The sequence below is a fragment of the Barbus barbus genome, assembly GCF_936440315.1.
Source record: "Barbus barbus genome assembly, chromosome: 40".
Lineage (NCBI taxonomy): Eukaryota > Metazoa > Chordata > Actinopteri > Cypriniformes > Cyprinidae > Barbus > Barbus barbus.
In genome coordinates this window covers 15681860-15694880 of record NC_136718.1, presented here as the reverse complement: position 1 = coordinate 15694880, position 13021 = coordinate 15681860, and the positions used below count along the sequence as shown (strand labels likewise).

Sequence of the window (13021 nt, the reverse complement as noted above, 5' to 3'; positions counted from 1 at the left end):
TGTAAACTCAATTATTCTTTTTGTTCTTTGCCCTCTTTCACATCTCTTTGGTATGAAGGGCTCATTTTGTATGCCGGTGAGTCTGCTTGCTTGTCTGAGAGTGCCAGAGAGCACATGCTGCGAGATGTTTTAATGCCATGCAGCAGTGCAGCTCAACATCTCTCACTGGCCCCTTAGAATGGTCCTTATGAACATATGCAGGCATGAATATAGATTATAGTGTTATTCAAAGCATTTCTGCTTCTTATTGAGTTGGTTGCAGCATGATACAGGAATGTTATCATGAACCAACTGAAGCTTTTACACATGGCAGATATTAATAAAATATATTAATAAACTAAAATATTCATATTAAAATAATACCATATTTAAAATTATTATTGTTATTTTACAGCCATCACAAAATTTTGGCCAATTTGTGCAGATTTGTACAAACAAGCACAGCAATAAAACCGAGAATTTTCGACAAGCTTGGTTGAAGTGACTAATAACCCAGAGGGTATGTTCTATACCAGTGCTTCTCAAAAGGTTAACCACATAACCACATAAAGTGGTAATCCAACATATTTTTTGGGTTGCAACCCATCAGTTGAGGGCCACTGGTCTGTACTACCCCATCTGATAGTCATTATGCCCATGTGATGGATAACGGGAAGACTCATGGCATGTGCCCATGCATGTGGCTTGCATTGGTATTGTGAAATGCTGAACATGGCAGCAGCTTTTCACTCGGCATGCTGCTTTACCATCAGCTAAAAAAGACAAAAAATGGCTTTGTGCACCGGTGAGCTTTTTGGTTAACTAGGTTGAATGCTGGCGTTGGACTTACTTTTCCCTTAATGTCCAGGTATGATTCTCTATAATGGACAAAAGAAGACCACCGGCGCTGACTTCTTATCTTTTGGATTGGTGGGTGGCCGTCCTGAATTCAGGTACATTAATTTTCAATATCAAAGCAATCTCAATAAAGCTAAATTTCATATCTGAAACTAGAATTAACTTTGGCTTTTTAATGTGACGTTCCAAATGTGCATATTTTCCTTCCACAGGTTTGATGTAGGCTCTGGTATGGCAACTATTCGTTACCCTACTCCCATTAAACTGGGCGAGTTTCACACAGTGAAGCTGTATAGGAATGAGACTCAGGGCTCTCTTGTTGTGGATGGAGAAGCTCCTATAAATGGAACCTCACAGGTGCATATTCCTATCTCCATAATTTGCTGATTTGTTATGCTTTCTCATTAATAAATGGTGTTAAATAGTGGCGATTAAACAAATGTAGTATAACATGTTCTGTGTCCGAGCAGGGAAAATTCAAGGGTCTGGACCTGAATGAGGATCTTTTTGTGGGCGGTTATCCAAACTACAGCGTGCTTGCTAAAACTGCAGGCCTCAAGACAGGGTTTGTCGGTGAGAAAAACGTTATCATATGTGAATTTTGTAGGAAAGTGTCAGTTGTAGCATTATGATTTGCATTCTTACACTGAGTTTTGGTCTTTCTTCAAGGCTGTATCAAGCAGCTGATTATCCAAGGTGAAGAGGTCATTTTCAAGGACCTTGATAAAAGTTCCACCGGTGTTTCGAATTGTCCCACTTGCAAGGATCGCCCATGTCAGGTAATCGTTTACAAACAAAATTGTTCTTTGAATTAAAAAGCACAGTGACCCAAAAAAGTATTTAAAAACTTGTCACACGTGTGAATTTCATTGCTTAAGAAAAAAGGTATCAAATTAAGTAGCATCTAGGCTCGGGACTAGCGTGACTTTTCTTGGCACTTTTAACCAAACACAGTGATCTTAAATGGACAATTTTTTTTCTTTGTGTCTACGTTTTTGGGACCAGTGAATGCCTTTTTTGTGGTTGGCCTGTGAAAATTGATTAGCTAAAGCAATGTGTGTGTTTCAGAATGGTGGCGTATGTGAGGACTCTGCCGCCAGTCTCTACAAATGCAGTTGCCCAAGAGGATTCACAGGGAGCAACTGTCATCATCACTCTTCCCTGCACTGTCACACAGGTCAGCATTTGTAAAATCAGGGTCAGGTTTTGTAAACAACATGCATTCTTTGTTCATTATTCTTTTTGCCCATGACTGCAACAGAGGCCTGTGGACCAGATGCCACCTGTATTAACCGACCCAGTGGTTTGGGCTACGACTGCCGCTGTCACTTGGGCAAGTCTGGAAACAAGTGCATGGATGGTAAAGCTCAATACCCAGTCACATTTAAAATTTTCTAACCGCTTTAAGGTCAAATTCGGTTCTCACTATCCCTCTTCATAACAATCCCAGGTACTCTGGTAACGACTCCATTGTTTGATGGAGACGAGTCTTATATTGCATATCCCCCTCTTACTAATATTCATAACGACCTCCGGATTGAGATGGAGCTCAAGCCCATGGATTCAGATGGGCTGATGTTCTTCTGCGGAGGCAAAAAGATGAAAGTGGAGGACTTTGTGACCTTATCCATGGTGGAAGGACATGTCGAGTTCCGATATGAACTTGGTACAGGTGAGAGATCTGATGATCAAATCATGATGTATTCTTTGCCAAAATTTGCATTTATTTATTTATTTAATTTTTTTTGTGCATGTGTGTCACGGTCATTGAAAGAAACCAGTGTTACTTCAGTGTTGTTGACATAATATTATAGTTTTTGTTGATATTTTGTATTAGTTTTTTCTAGTATATATTTTTTTTTTAAGTGTTTTAAAGTGATAGTAGTTTAGGTAACGTTTTAGTTTTGTTGTGTTTTTGTCTTGTTTTTATTATTATTATTTTAAAATATCTAAATAGTTTTCAGGGTTTTTCGTTTTAGTTTCTTTTTTGGTTCGTTTTTTTTTGTACTTATGCAGACTAAACAAAATGTCTAAAATAAAATATGTTCAAGGTTTATTTAATCATTTTATTTTATTTCACTTGATTTTTATTTGATTTCAAGTAATGGCAATGTTTATTTTTTATTATTTTAATATTAGTTAACAATAATAACCCAGAAAGGAAGGGCTTAATCTTCAGAAAATGGTGATCATCATCATCAAGAGGTCAAACTAAATATTGTATTAATATGAAATTGTGGATTTTCTATTTATTTGATGTAATGTTTACAACCCTCTTACCCAAATGTTGGACATTTTTCATAGCACTAAACATTAACATTAAAAAAACTAAATTAAATGTTTTAAATTTAGAAATATATCATTTAAGAATTTTGCATAATTTCACACACATGGATATATAAAATATATCATATATCATAATATAAATATATCATAATATTTAAAGTACTTTCAATTAATTTTAAATTTTTTAAATAACTTTTTAATTAATTTCATATTTTTTAATTAATCGTGTAGATGTACAGTACAATTTTGTCCAAAGAAAACAAGAAAAAAAAAATAAAGATTGTGCCTCTGATGTTGTGCCCCCTTTCCCACCTAAAAGGTCTTGACCTTTCAAAAAAAATGTTAATTGACACCCAAATGAAAAGTACCTCCTCACCTGAGTGCGATGTAACCATACAGATGGTGAAGCCCAGAAGTGGATATAGTGGCTTGTTCCTATACTGTCCAAGCTAAACATGCTTGTTTCCCCGTGTTCTCAGGTCAAGCTGTTCTGCGTAGTCAGGAGCCCGTGTCTCTGGGTCAGTGGCATCGCGTGGTGGCGGAGCGGCTCAATAAGGACGGCTCCTTGAAGGTGGACCATGCACGAGAAATCACAAGATCCTCTCCAGGCAAGGCCCAGGGCCTTAATATCCACACACCCATGTATCTGGGAGGAGTGCCCAGCATGGACATCTTGCCCAAACCTGCCAATGTTAGCATGCTGTTTGATGGATGCATAGGAGAGGTGAGAATGTCCTTCACACAAAGTTATGTTCATTACAGCCCACAGTCATGTTTCGATATTAATTCGATATGTTTTCGATATTTTTCTTTACAGGTCTTCATCAATGGAAAGAAGTTGGATATATCATACAGCTTCACTGAAAGCAGAGCCATCAGCCAGTGTAAAGATGGCAGCCCATGTGACCGCAGGCCTTGTCTGCACGGTGGCACCTGTATGGCCAGTGCTGAGTATGAGTACCAGTGCCTCTGCGCTGAAGGATACGAGGGTAAGTTACTTAACCAACTGGTATATGCGTTTGTATTTAATATTGGTATTGATATTGACTATGGTAGTACTTGATACTGGAAAGAAATGGGTTCACCCATCCCTATTTTTAAGGTCAAAAGGAAGTCTCTGAAAATCGTATTTATTATTTATTTTATTTAGTCCAAATTTATTCTAAATTTTCCATTTCTTTCTTGCTTGTTCCTCAGGTGACCGTTGTGAAATAGTGAGGCAGAGCTGTCGAGAATCCTCTCAGTGTCAGAACGGTGGCAGCTGTGTGAATAACCACTGTGTGTGTCCCGCCGGCTACACGGGCCGGCACTGTGAAAAAGGTTAATCCACAACTGCTGATGTTTAACACATTGTTTTGCAAAAATCTTCTTCTAAGTGATTTTTGCCTTCTGATTAGTGACTGCATTGATGCACGTACAGTATACATATATTGCATATTTTTTGCTATGTGTTTCTATATTGTACATTACTGTCTGCTCTTTCTACCCAAAGTCCACTTTATCTTTAAGGACATATTATAAGGCGAGAATGGTACTAGTTACAATATTTCTCAATGTAGGTTTATTTTTGAAAGACACATGCTTCAGTCTTCGGCAGAATAGGAGCTAATGCACATTTTCACTGTTATTGCCCATGACAAAAAAAAAACATTCATCAAACAGATACAGTTAAATTCTGATCCAAATAGCTTTATGAGCATAAATAAGATGTTTAAATGTTAGTTTGGAGAATTCACATTAAACTAGCCCAGTCTCGCATACTAGTGTTATTTTTGTATTATTTATATACTAATATATGATTTATTAATATTTTCATTTAGCTTATGTTTGATTTTCAGTTTTTATTTTAACTTTAGTTGTTTTAGCACTGTTATGTGCTTTTGTCATTTTATTAGTTTTTTATTTCTATTTAGCTTTATTTCTATTTTAGTTCTTGTCTTTTTTTTTTTTTTTACTTCAACTTATTTAATTTTACTTGGATGGCAAGGCAACAACTAAGTTTTTTAAGTATACATTTTTTATGTATTTCATCCAATATTTATATTTTATTTCAGTTTTTTTCAATTAACAAAATTAGTTTTTAATAGTCCCATACATCTATTTTACATTACATTTTAAATTGTCATTTAACATCAATGGCGAAAAACATACAGCTAACTAAAGCCAATATGTTTGCAATGTGACTTTAAAATGCTTTATTATTCATACTGATAATATATTGGTCTCTTTAGACACAGTTTGCCTCGTTTGTCATTTTACAGAATTCACATTCTCTGTGGGAATAAAGGCATTTCTCTGTAGTTTCATAGCATTAAACTGAACCACAGCTGTAAGTGATTCATTATAAAGTACCATAGGGAAATAATTGTCAGTTCTTCATAACGTACCATGGCGACACCAGTCAGGCTGCCTAACATCATCCAGCAGTAGCGTGTTGACCGGTGAAAGAGGCCACATGTGAATGAATCTCACCCCTGCACTCTCATGGCTATCCCACACACACAGGGCAGGAGTCCAGCTTCACCGAGGCGCTGTGGAATTTGGAGGGTAGTGGGGGAAATGGTACAGTATGACTACAGTCTGCCTGGCACGCTCGTCACTAACCAGGGGAGAGCGTACTCCTCAGGGCCCATCGGCCCATCTAACAGCACAAATAAAACAACCACAACAAACGGCCTCAACGGGGCGACAAAAGGAAGCCAGAAAGTGAATCATTTTAGGGGTCTGTTTACAGAGCTCTTATTACCAACATCACAGGCAATATCAAACACATTTCTGATCAACAATACCGATGAAGAAAATTATTTTTTTCAAAAATAATTTTCTTGATTGGTATATTTGAAAAAAAAAATTAAAATCATCTTGATAATAAATTTGATAAAAATAACTCAAAACTTGTAAAAAAGCGTAAGATGAGACTTTCAGATCATTTATTTTTCATGTTTTGAACATAAATATGTAAATGTATTGAGGTTGATTCTTTAAACTGTTTGTCAGCAGGGTTAAAAATAGTTTGACAACATATTTGCTTATTATCTACATTATGCAGTTATGCAAATTCGTTGTTTTAAGAATGTTCTGATATTTTAATACAAATCTTTATTAAATATTAAGACACTTATTTTTATAGTCCATTTAAATTGCTATTCAAAAGTTTGAGACTTTTAAAAAGTCTCAGCTTTTTAAAATATATATTAAAAAAAACATTATTGTAACTTTCAATAATATTTCATAACATTTGTTTTTACTGTATTTTTGATCAAATAAATGCGGCCTTATTGAAAAGAAATCTTAGCGACCCCAAATTGTGTATGTATATTAATGTATTTAATGTAATGAATATCTAATAAGTGCTTGATGTCCCTGAAAGTTTTCTTAAACAAAATAAAAACGTATAACAGCTTATCGATACTGTTGTCTTGTAAATAGATCCCTGAAATATTGTGCTTTCAAAATGAATGGTCTCAATCTGCACTCAGTGGGTTACTGTGTCCTCTGTGAAGTTTTAAATGTAACGTTGAGGGGGAATTCTGTGTCTTCACTGTGATATGCTTAAAGCTTATGCTAGTTTTTGTGGGTAATATTAAAAATATGACAGTTGCAAAGCTGTGACATTTTCTTAGGGCGAACATACATAGAATTCCCCTTTAGCATCTCCTGAGGCGTCTTGTCCAGTCAACCTCTCGCTGCAGTTTCAATTTGTCATCTCTTTCTCATTAAATCCTTGTTTCTCTTTTTTGCGAAACCAACATCTTTTCCACACTTTCACCTACAGCGACGTCTGTAAACAAAATGTCCTCACACTGTGAACAAACACGTTTTTAGTTACTAACCACCGAATGTCTGTCATTCACACCCTTGAGCCGACCGGACAGGTGAGTTTATGGCCAGAAACACTGTGCATGAAACACTTCTTGGTAAGCACTCAGTTGCCTGAGGGTTCTCTGGTTATAACATGGTTCAAGAGAATGCTTTGTGAGGAAAGCGTATTGTTCCCAACTGTGAATGTTACTTTGACAGCAGTGTGTATTTGCATTCATTTTCATTTATCTCATGAAGATAAGTGTATGTTGGACATTTTCTGAGTTGCCCTTGATGATTGAACTGTATGTTTTTCACAACGAAGCCTGCTATTTGGAGTCTCACATTTATGACTTCAGGTTTATGACTTCAGTCAGGTTCTGTTCATTGACTGCTTATTCTGTTATTTGTTGAAGCTCCACAGGGTGGTAGTATAAAACAGAGTTGGCATCTGGGATTTATTTATTTTTTTGGTTTCTCTTTTCCAGACTCTCCTATTGAATATTCAGCATATTTCCATGATAATGGATATCTGGCCCTTCCAAAGCCCATGTTCCCACGAAGGTGAGGGCTCTTCATATGTGAAACAGTTGATGAACTGTGTTTGGTGTTCGTTTAACTGACGTAATTATATCAATTCAACAGTTTTTACCACAGAAAATGATTTTGGCTTGTCTCTCAGCTTGTTTTAGTTTTTTTTTTTTTACTATTGATGGTTTGATTTGTTTCAGTGCTCCTGACTCTCCAGAGACCATTGAGTTAGAGATCAACACTGTCTCTAAAGACGGCCTCATCCTGTGGCAGGGAGTGGTATGTTTGGAGAAATGAGTCCCCTGCTGGATCTCAGGACACATACACTCAGGGTCCAAAATTAATAACATTTACTGTTAACTTAAAATAATTTCAGTTTTCATAAACTAAAATAATTATTTGGTATTCTGCTTCATTTTAAGTTGAAATTTTCCATGTATCAACTTTTTTTTTTTAATTCTATATAAAATTCTATATATATGTGTGTGTGTGTGTGTTTGTTTGTATATATATATATATATATATGTATGTATATATACCTTAAAATAGTTGCAATTTAAGGTACCATTTTTTCATTGTTGATTTTGGACCCTGCATACACTCACATTTTGATACTGTATGCACAATGTGTTTTACATTTCATATTCAGCCTCATTTCACTAAAATTAGTAAAAATGAGTTTGCTTGGAGCTATTTTGGAATATGCTTTTGTCCCTCACCTCTAAAGCACATTTTAATGGCTGCATTGCATGTTTGCCTGGCTAACTCACCTTCATCCTCCTCAGGAGCCTGCAGGCGCTCTAAGCCTCCGTAAGAAGCATGCTAGTATAAAGGTATTCCCTCTTCACAAGCAGTCAGAAATACATATGTCTGCATTAGCATGGACGTGTCATTATCTCTGAATATACACAAAGGAGCTTTGAACTTTACAACACTTGCACAGATAAACATTCAGAAAATAGCACTTATATTTACCTAGTTTACCTATTTACCTATATTTTAGCAAATGCTTTTTCTCTACATCACTTACAGTACACTAACTGCCAGCACAGTTATACATGAAAAGCGAGTAAACAAATTAAATTTCACTGCATTTATTGTTTGCATGTGTTAGTGTGATTTAAAAGTTGCTTTCTTTATGACAGTAGTTCCCAACCCTGTTCCTGGCGTAAATTCCAAGCAAAATTCTGTTTCATGTAAAATGAGCAGTGTCGGGGGCTCCAGGAACAGGGTTGGGAACCACTGATTTATGACAAAATAATTAGCCTTATGTTTGCATATTTATCACCTGCTTTTATACCTCTTCAATCAACACACCTGTGTCTGCAACAGTTTATCACATACATTTGCACTTTTCACAAATAGGGTAAAAATCGTTTTTTTGTTTAGTTTTGCTGGTGAGCACAACTATTTTTTTTTTTACCTTCGGAAATTGTTGACCTCAAACCAAACAGCTGTGTTAATCAAAACCATATTTTGTGAGTTAATAACAAAACTTCTCCTGCAGTGGATTGAAATTCAGCAGATTGTCATACATTTGATGTTTAAAACCAACCTGTAAAACTTGTCTTACAGTTTCGTTTAGTTTTTTCTGTACTGTTTAAATTGTCTTTTGGTCATGTAATAGCTAATATTATACATAAGAGAAATGTAATTCGTATAAACATTTTAGTCAATATACACTACTGTTTAAATGTTTGGCTCCAGAAGCCTGTGGTTTTAGCCCGTGGTTTGCATCCATATTCCCTGACTTTAATATTTCACTGAAAATGCTTTCCAGGAACTGGGAGGTCAAGGAAAGGGGAAGGACTTCATAAGTCTTGGTTTACAAAATGGACATCTTGTGTTTAGGTGAGTAATTGAGCACATTTTCATAGTAACAAACCACATGGGTGCATGGCTAAAGAGTCTAATGTGATGACGGTATAATAACCTAATGTTTGAAATATCCACAAGATCTCATGACTTTTCTTACTAGGGTTCTCTGCAGCAGCCAGTATGTTTCAGTTTCTTACTGATCTAGATCAGTCCTTTGTAGCCGGTCATAATGTGCTCTTGTTCCTCTGATAGTTACCAGCTGGGCAGTGGAGAGGCTCAGATTCTCTCCAGAGAGCCTGTCAATGATGGACAGTGGCACATGATCACTGCAGTCCGGTAACGCTCCTTACCTCTCCAAACTATTATAGAATGCATGACAGAAAGATATTAGGGAGTGTTCCTTCTGTGTGTTGAACAGAACGGGTAAGCAGGGTTACCTCCAGATCGATGGAGGATCTGTCCAACGTGGACAATCACAAGGCAAGAGCATCATGGTGAACACCAAGGGCAACATATACCTGGGTAAGTATAACATTACAGTGGTATTTGTTTACTTGTACCGATCAGATTGTTGTGTCACTCTTAACATCCATGAAGTTATGTAGAAGAAAAGTTTTTTTTTTTTTTTATGAAATTAATAATTTTGAATAAAACACTACTTTTTGTACTGTTTGGGTCAGTAAGATTTTTCTTTTTTAAACGGGATTCATACTTTTATTCAGAAAGAATACATTAAACTGACCAAAAGTGACAGAAAAGACATTTCTAATTATTTCTATTTCAAATAAATTTTATTCTTTTGTCCTATTTATCAGAGAATCCTGAAAAAACGTTTATTACAGTTTCCATAAAAATATGAAGCAGCATGAATGTTTTGAAAATTGATACTATAAGAAATGTTTAAGCAACAAATCAGAATATTTGAATGATTTCTGCACAATCGTGACACTGAAGAGCTAGAAACATGAGAGAATTCTTTTGAAAACATTTAAATATTTTACGTACCCCAAACTTTTGAACAGTGGTTCAGTATTTTTTTCTTGTCCAGTTTGGTGCATAAAAACATGGGGAAATTATTATAAAATTATATTTTAAAGTAATCTCTGTTTAGAGGGCATTAGCATTTATTACTAAAATGAATTTAAGATTCTAAAATATAGGTAAAAGAGTCATGTTCAGACATAAATCAGCTTTTTTCTTAAACATATCCTAACATGAAATAATAAATATGCTGTCAAAAATATGGTATTTAAATAGATAAATAGATAGAGTAACCAAACTTTGCACATAGTTTCTCTCACCTGATTTATTCACACAATCATCTATATAAAAAAAACATGCCCCAAGTTTGGATGCCCCCTACAGATAACACATAGAAATGGCTTTTCCTTGTAAAAGAAAACCATAATCATTTGATTCTTCTGACATAAGGTTGTTTGTATCTGAACTCTAGGTGGAGCTCCAGACATAAAAGCATTGACCAGTGGGAAGTACTCATCAGGTATCACAGGCTGCGTGAAGAATCTCTCTCTGATGAACGCTCGACCGGGAGAACAGCCAGCGCGACCTATCGACCTGCAGGTCCACGCAGAGGAGGGCATCAACGTGGAGCGCTGCTTAACATAGACGCAGTACTAAAACACTAGCAGAGACTACAGAAAAACCCCTCATCCACATTCACACTGAGAAACCTGCATTTCTCAGACGCTTACAGGACAAACTACAGTCACACCTTAAGAGACACACACTGATACGTGTTTCTTGGTGCTTAACCGCAACCGAAAAAACACACAAGAAAGGATTCTTTGCTCTGTGCTGCGTTAAACCAAAAAAAAAACAAGAAAGAAAAATGTATGATATTAACAAGTCTTCAATTTTTCAGTGTTTTATGCTCAATGAAGGACTTATTAACACAGAAGCTCAGTTTACATCCCCTGAACGGTAGCTTTTTAGCCATGAGAAAAAGATGTAAAAATAAACATGATGAGCCTTCTACGGTGGGTCAGATCCTATGGAATCGGAGATGTTTTTACAGCACTGAATTTTTATTTATAAGCATATTAATCTAAATATATATATTAGATTTGTGGGGGGAAATGCAAGCTAACAAATAACCCGCTCATTTGTTTTCCTAGCAGTGTTTCTAGGCTCTAATAATGCGTGTCTGAGGTTTAGTGCCCGAGCTGTATTAATACTTGAAGACTCCGCTGCCGCCTTTTACTCTGTTTGAGGGCCGGTGGGGGCGAGCATGCTTAGATACCATAAGGAATGGGTCTCTGTGGGGTCACAGCACAGAAGACATCAAGACGCATCTCAGGTGAAGATTATTGCTAAAACATACAAATTGGGAGATCATATACGGTGTCGACTCCATATATTTGAAATGACATGCCTTCCATGCTTGGAAACATTGTTGTGTCTGGTAGTATAAAAAATACACGGTGCTAAATTCAGACATGACAAAGGCAACAAAACAAGCACATAATCTTAGTTTCAGTTTCCTGTCATTTTTGCTTCTCTGAATGGGTTGTCAGAAATAAAAGCAGCAGCTTTACAATAAAATGAATCACTGTTTACTGATTAAAATCCCTCAAGCCAAAGAGACTGAAGTTCATTTTTAGATTAAAAGAGGATGTGTTCTCTAAATAATGAAATATTTTGACATTTTTTTGTTTAATAACAGAATTAAAATGATTAAAATTCTCATAGTGGATGACAAATGTTACATAAAATCACACTGGAGCAGTTTTAAATGTTTAGAAAATCCTTTTATTTTTACAGTCTTATCTATTTCTCACAGTTTCTTACAGCGTACATTGAACAAAAGAGGAAATGTTTGTCATCTTCAAGGTCCTCCAGAGGGTTAATGGAGAACTGACTCATCTACAGCAAACCATTTAGGTTTATTATCTCAATCAGAATGTACAAGAAGTGATTCTTTCCGGTTGTTCTCATTGCATAGAGAAATGAATGAGAGAACAGACAGAATAGAAGGTCTACAGTGAAAATACTGCTTAGTGAACCCCCTCTTTTATTAGTGCTGTGACTTGGGAGCTCTAACGAACATGCTCGCCCACATGGGCCCCCTTATGTCTTTTTCACCATTTTATATGACTGAAGCTTGTCTGTTAATTTTCTTTTTTTTTTAAAAAGAGCATTACTGCTTAAAGTTGCTTTACTTTTATTATTATTATTTGATTCTGTCTTTTGTCATCACTGATTTCCACATAATCACACAAGCTGGTGGTTTTTCTTTAGCTAATTTGTAATGTGTCGTACACCACCTGCACCACTTGATCTGTGCTTTTGTGTTTGAATTTTGATATTGAGATCAAAGATTGCAGAGGAATCCAGTTCTGTCTTGATAGTGTACAATAATCTCTCACAATGACGTGTGAGATCAGTGTTTTTGGCAGGCTGGAGCCAAAACCCTCTTAAAAAGTGGCTTTTTATGTCATTTCAACCCTGATGGCTGTAGGAGTTGTTTTTTTTTTTGAACGATGAGTAAAAAGATTCTAATGTAACATCTCTCTGACTTTATTTTTTGAGGTTAATTTTTCTTGCTGTTCTTACTGATGTTGTAATTAGGGTTGAAAAGGGGTGGAAAATTTCTGGTAAATTTCCGGAAACTTCCCCAAAATTCCTGGAAAGTTTCCAAAATTTCTGGAATGTTTCTGAAATTTACTGGAAATGTTCCACCTTGTTGCAAACCTAGTTGTAATACATTAAATTAAACGCTCACACCACA

General features: G+C 35.9%; 1 protein-coding gene across 22 annotated transcripts in view; it reads left to right on the top strand.

The window, feature by feature from the left end:
* Positions 1-13021, top strand: part of LOC306859962 (basement membrane-specific heparan sulfate proteoglycan core protein-like) — a 101347-nt gene extending 88326 nt beyond the window's left edge. For 11 of the 22 annotated variants that reach the window (XM_079401417.1, XM_079401416.1, XM_079401411.1 and 8 more), the window contains 19 exons: positions 59-76; positions 848-932; positions 1050-1194; positions 1308-1410; positions 1507-1616; positions 1906-2014; positions 2099-2197; positions 2288-2509; positions 3603-3847; positions 3941-4112; positions 4321-4443; positions 5629-5685; positions 7413-7488; positions 7656-7734; positions 8241-8288; positions 9236-9306; positions 9526-9609; positions 9692-9795; positions 10727-12801. In XM_079401417.1, the coding sequence (XP_079257543.1) occupies positions 59-76; positions 848-932; positions 1050-1194; positions 1308-1410; positions 1507-1616; positions 1906-2014; positions 2099-2197; positions 2288-2509; positions 3603-3847; positions 3941-4112; positions 4321-4443; positions 5629-5685; positions 7413-7488; positions 7656-7734; positions 8241-8288; positions 9236-9306; positions 9526-9609; positions 9692-9795; positions 10727-10899 (2123 nt within the window). In that variant the 3' untranslated portion in view covers positions 10900-12801. Of the gene's footprint in view, positions 1-58; positions 77-847; positions 933-1049; positions 1195-1307; positions 1411-1506; positions 1617-1905; positions 2015-2098; positions 2198-2287; positions 2510-3602; positions 3848-3940; positions 4113-4320; positions 4444-5628; positions 5686-7412; positions 7489-7655; positions 7735-8240; positions 8289-9235; positions 9307-9525; positions 9610-9691; positions 9796-10726 lie in introns of all 22 variants that reach the window. The other 11 variants (XM_079401406.1, XM_079401404.1, XM_079401403.1 and 8 more) reach the window with 6 other exon arrangements.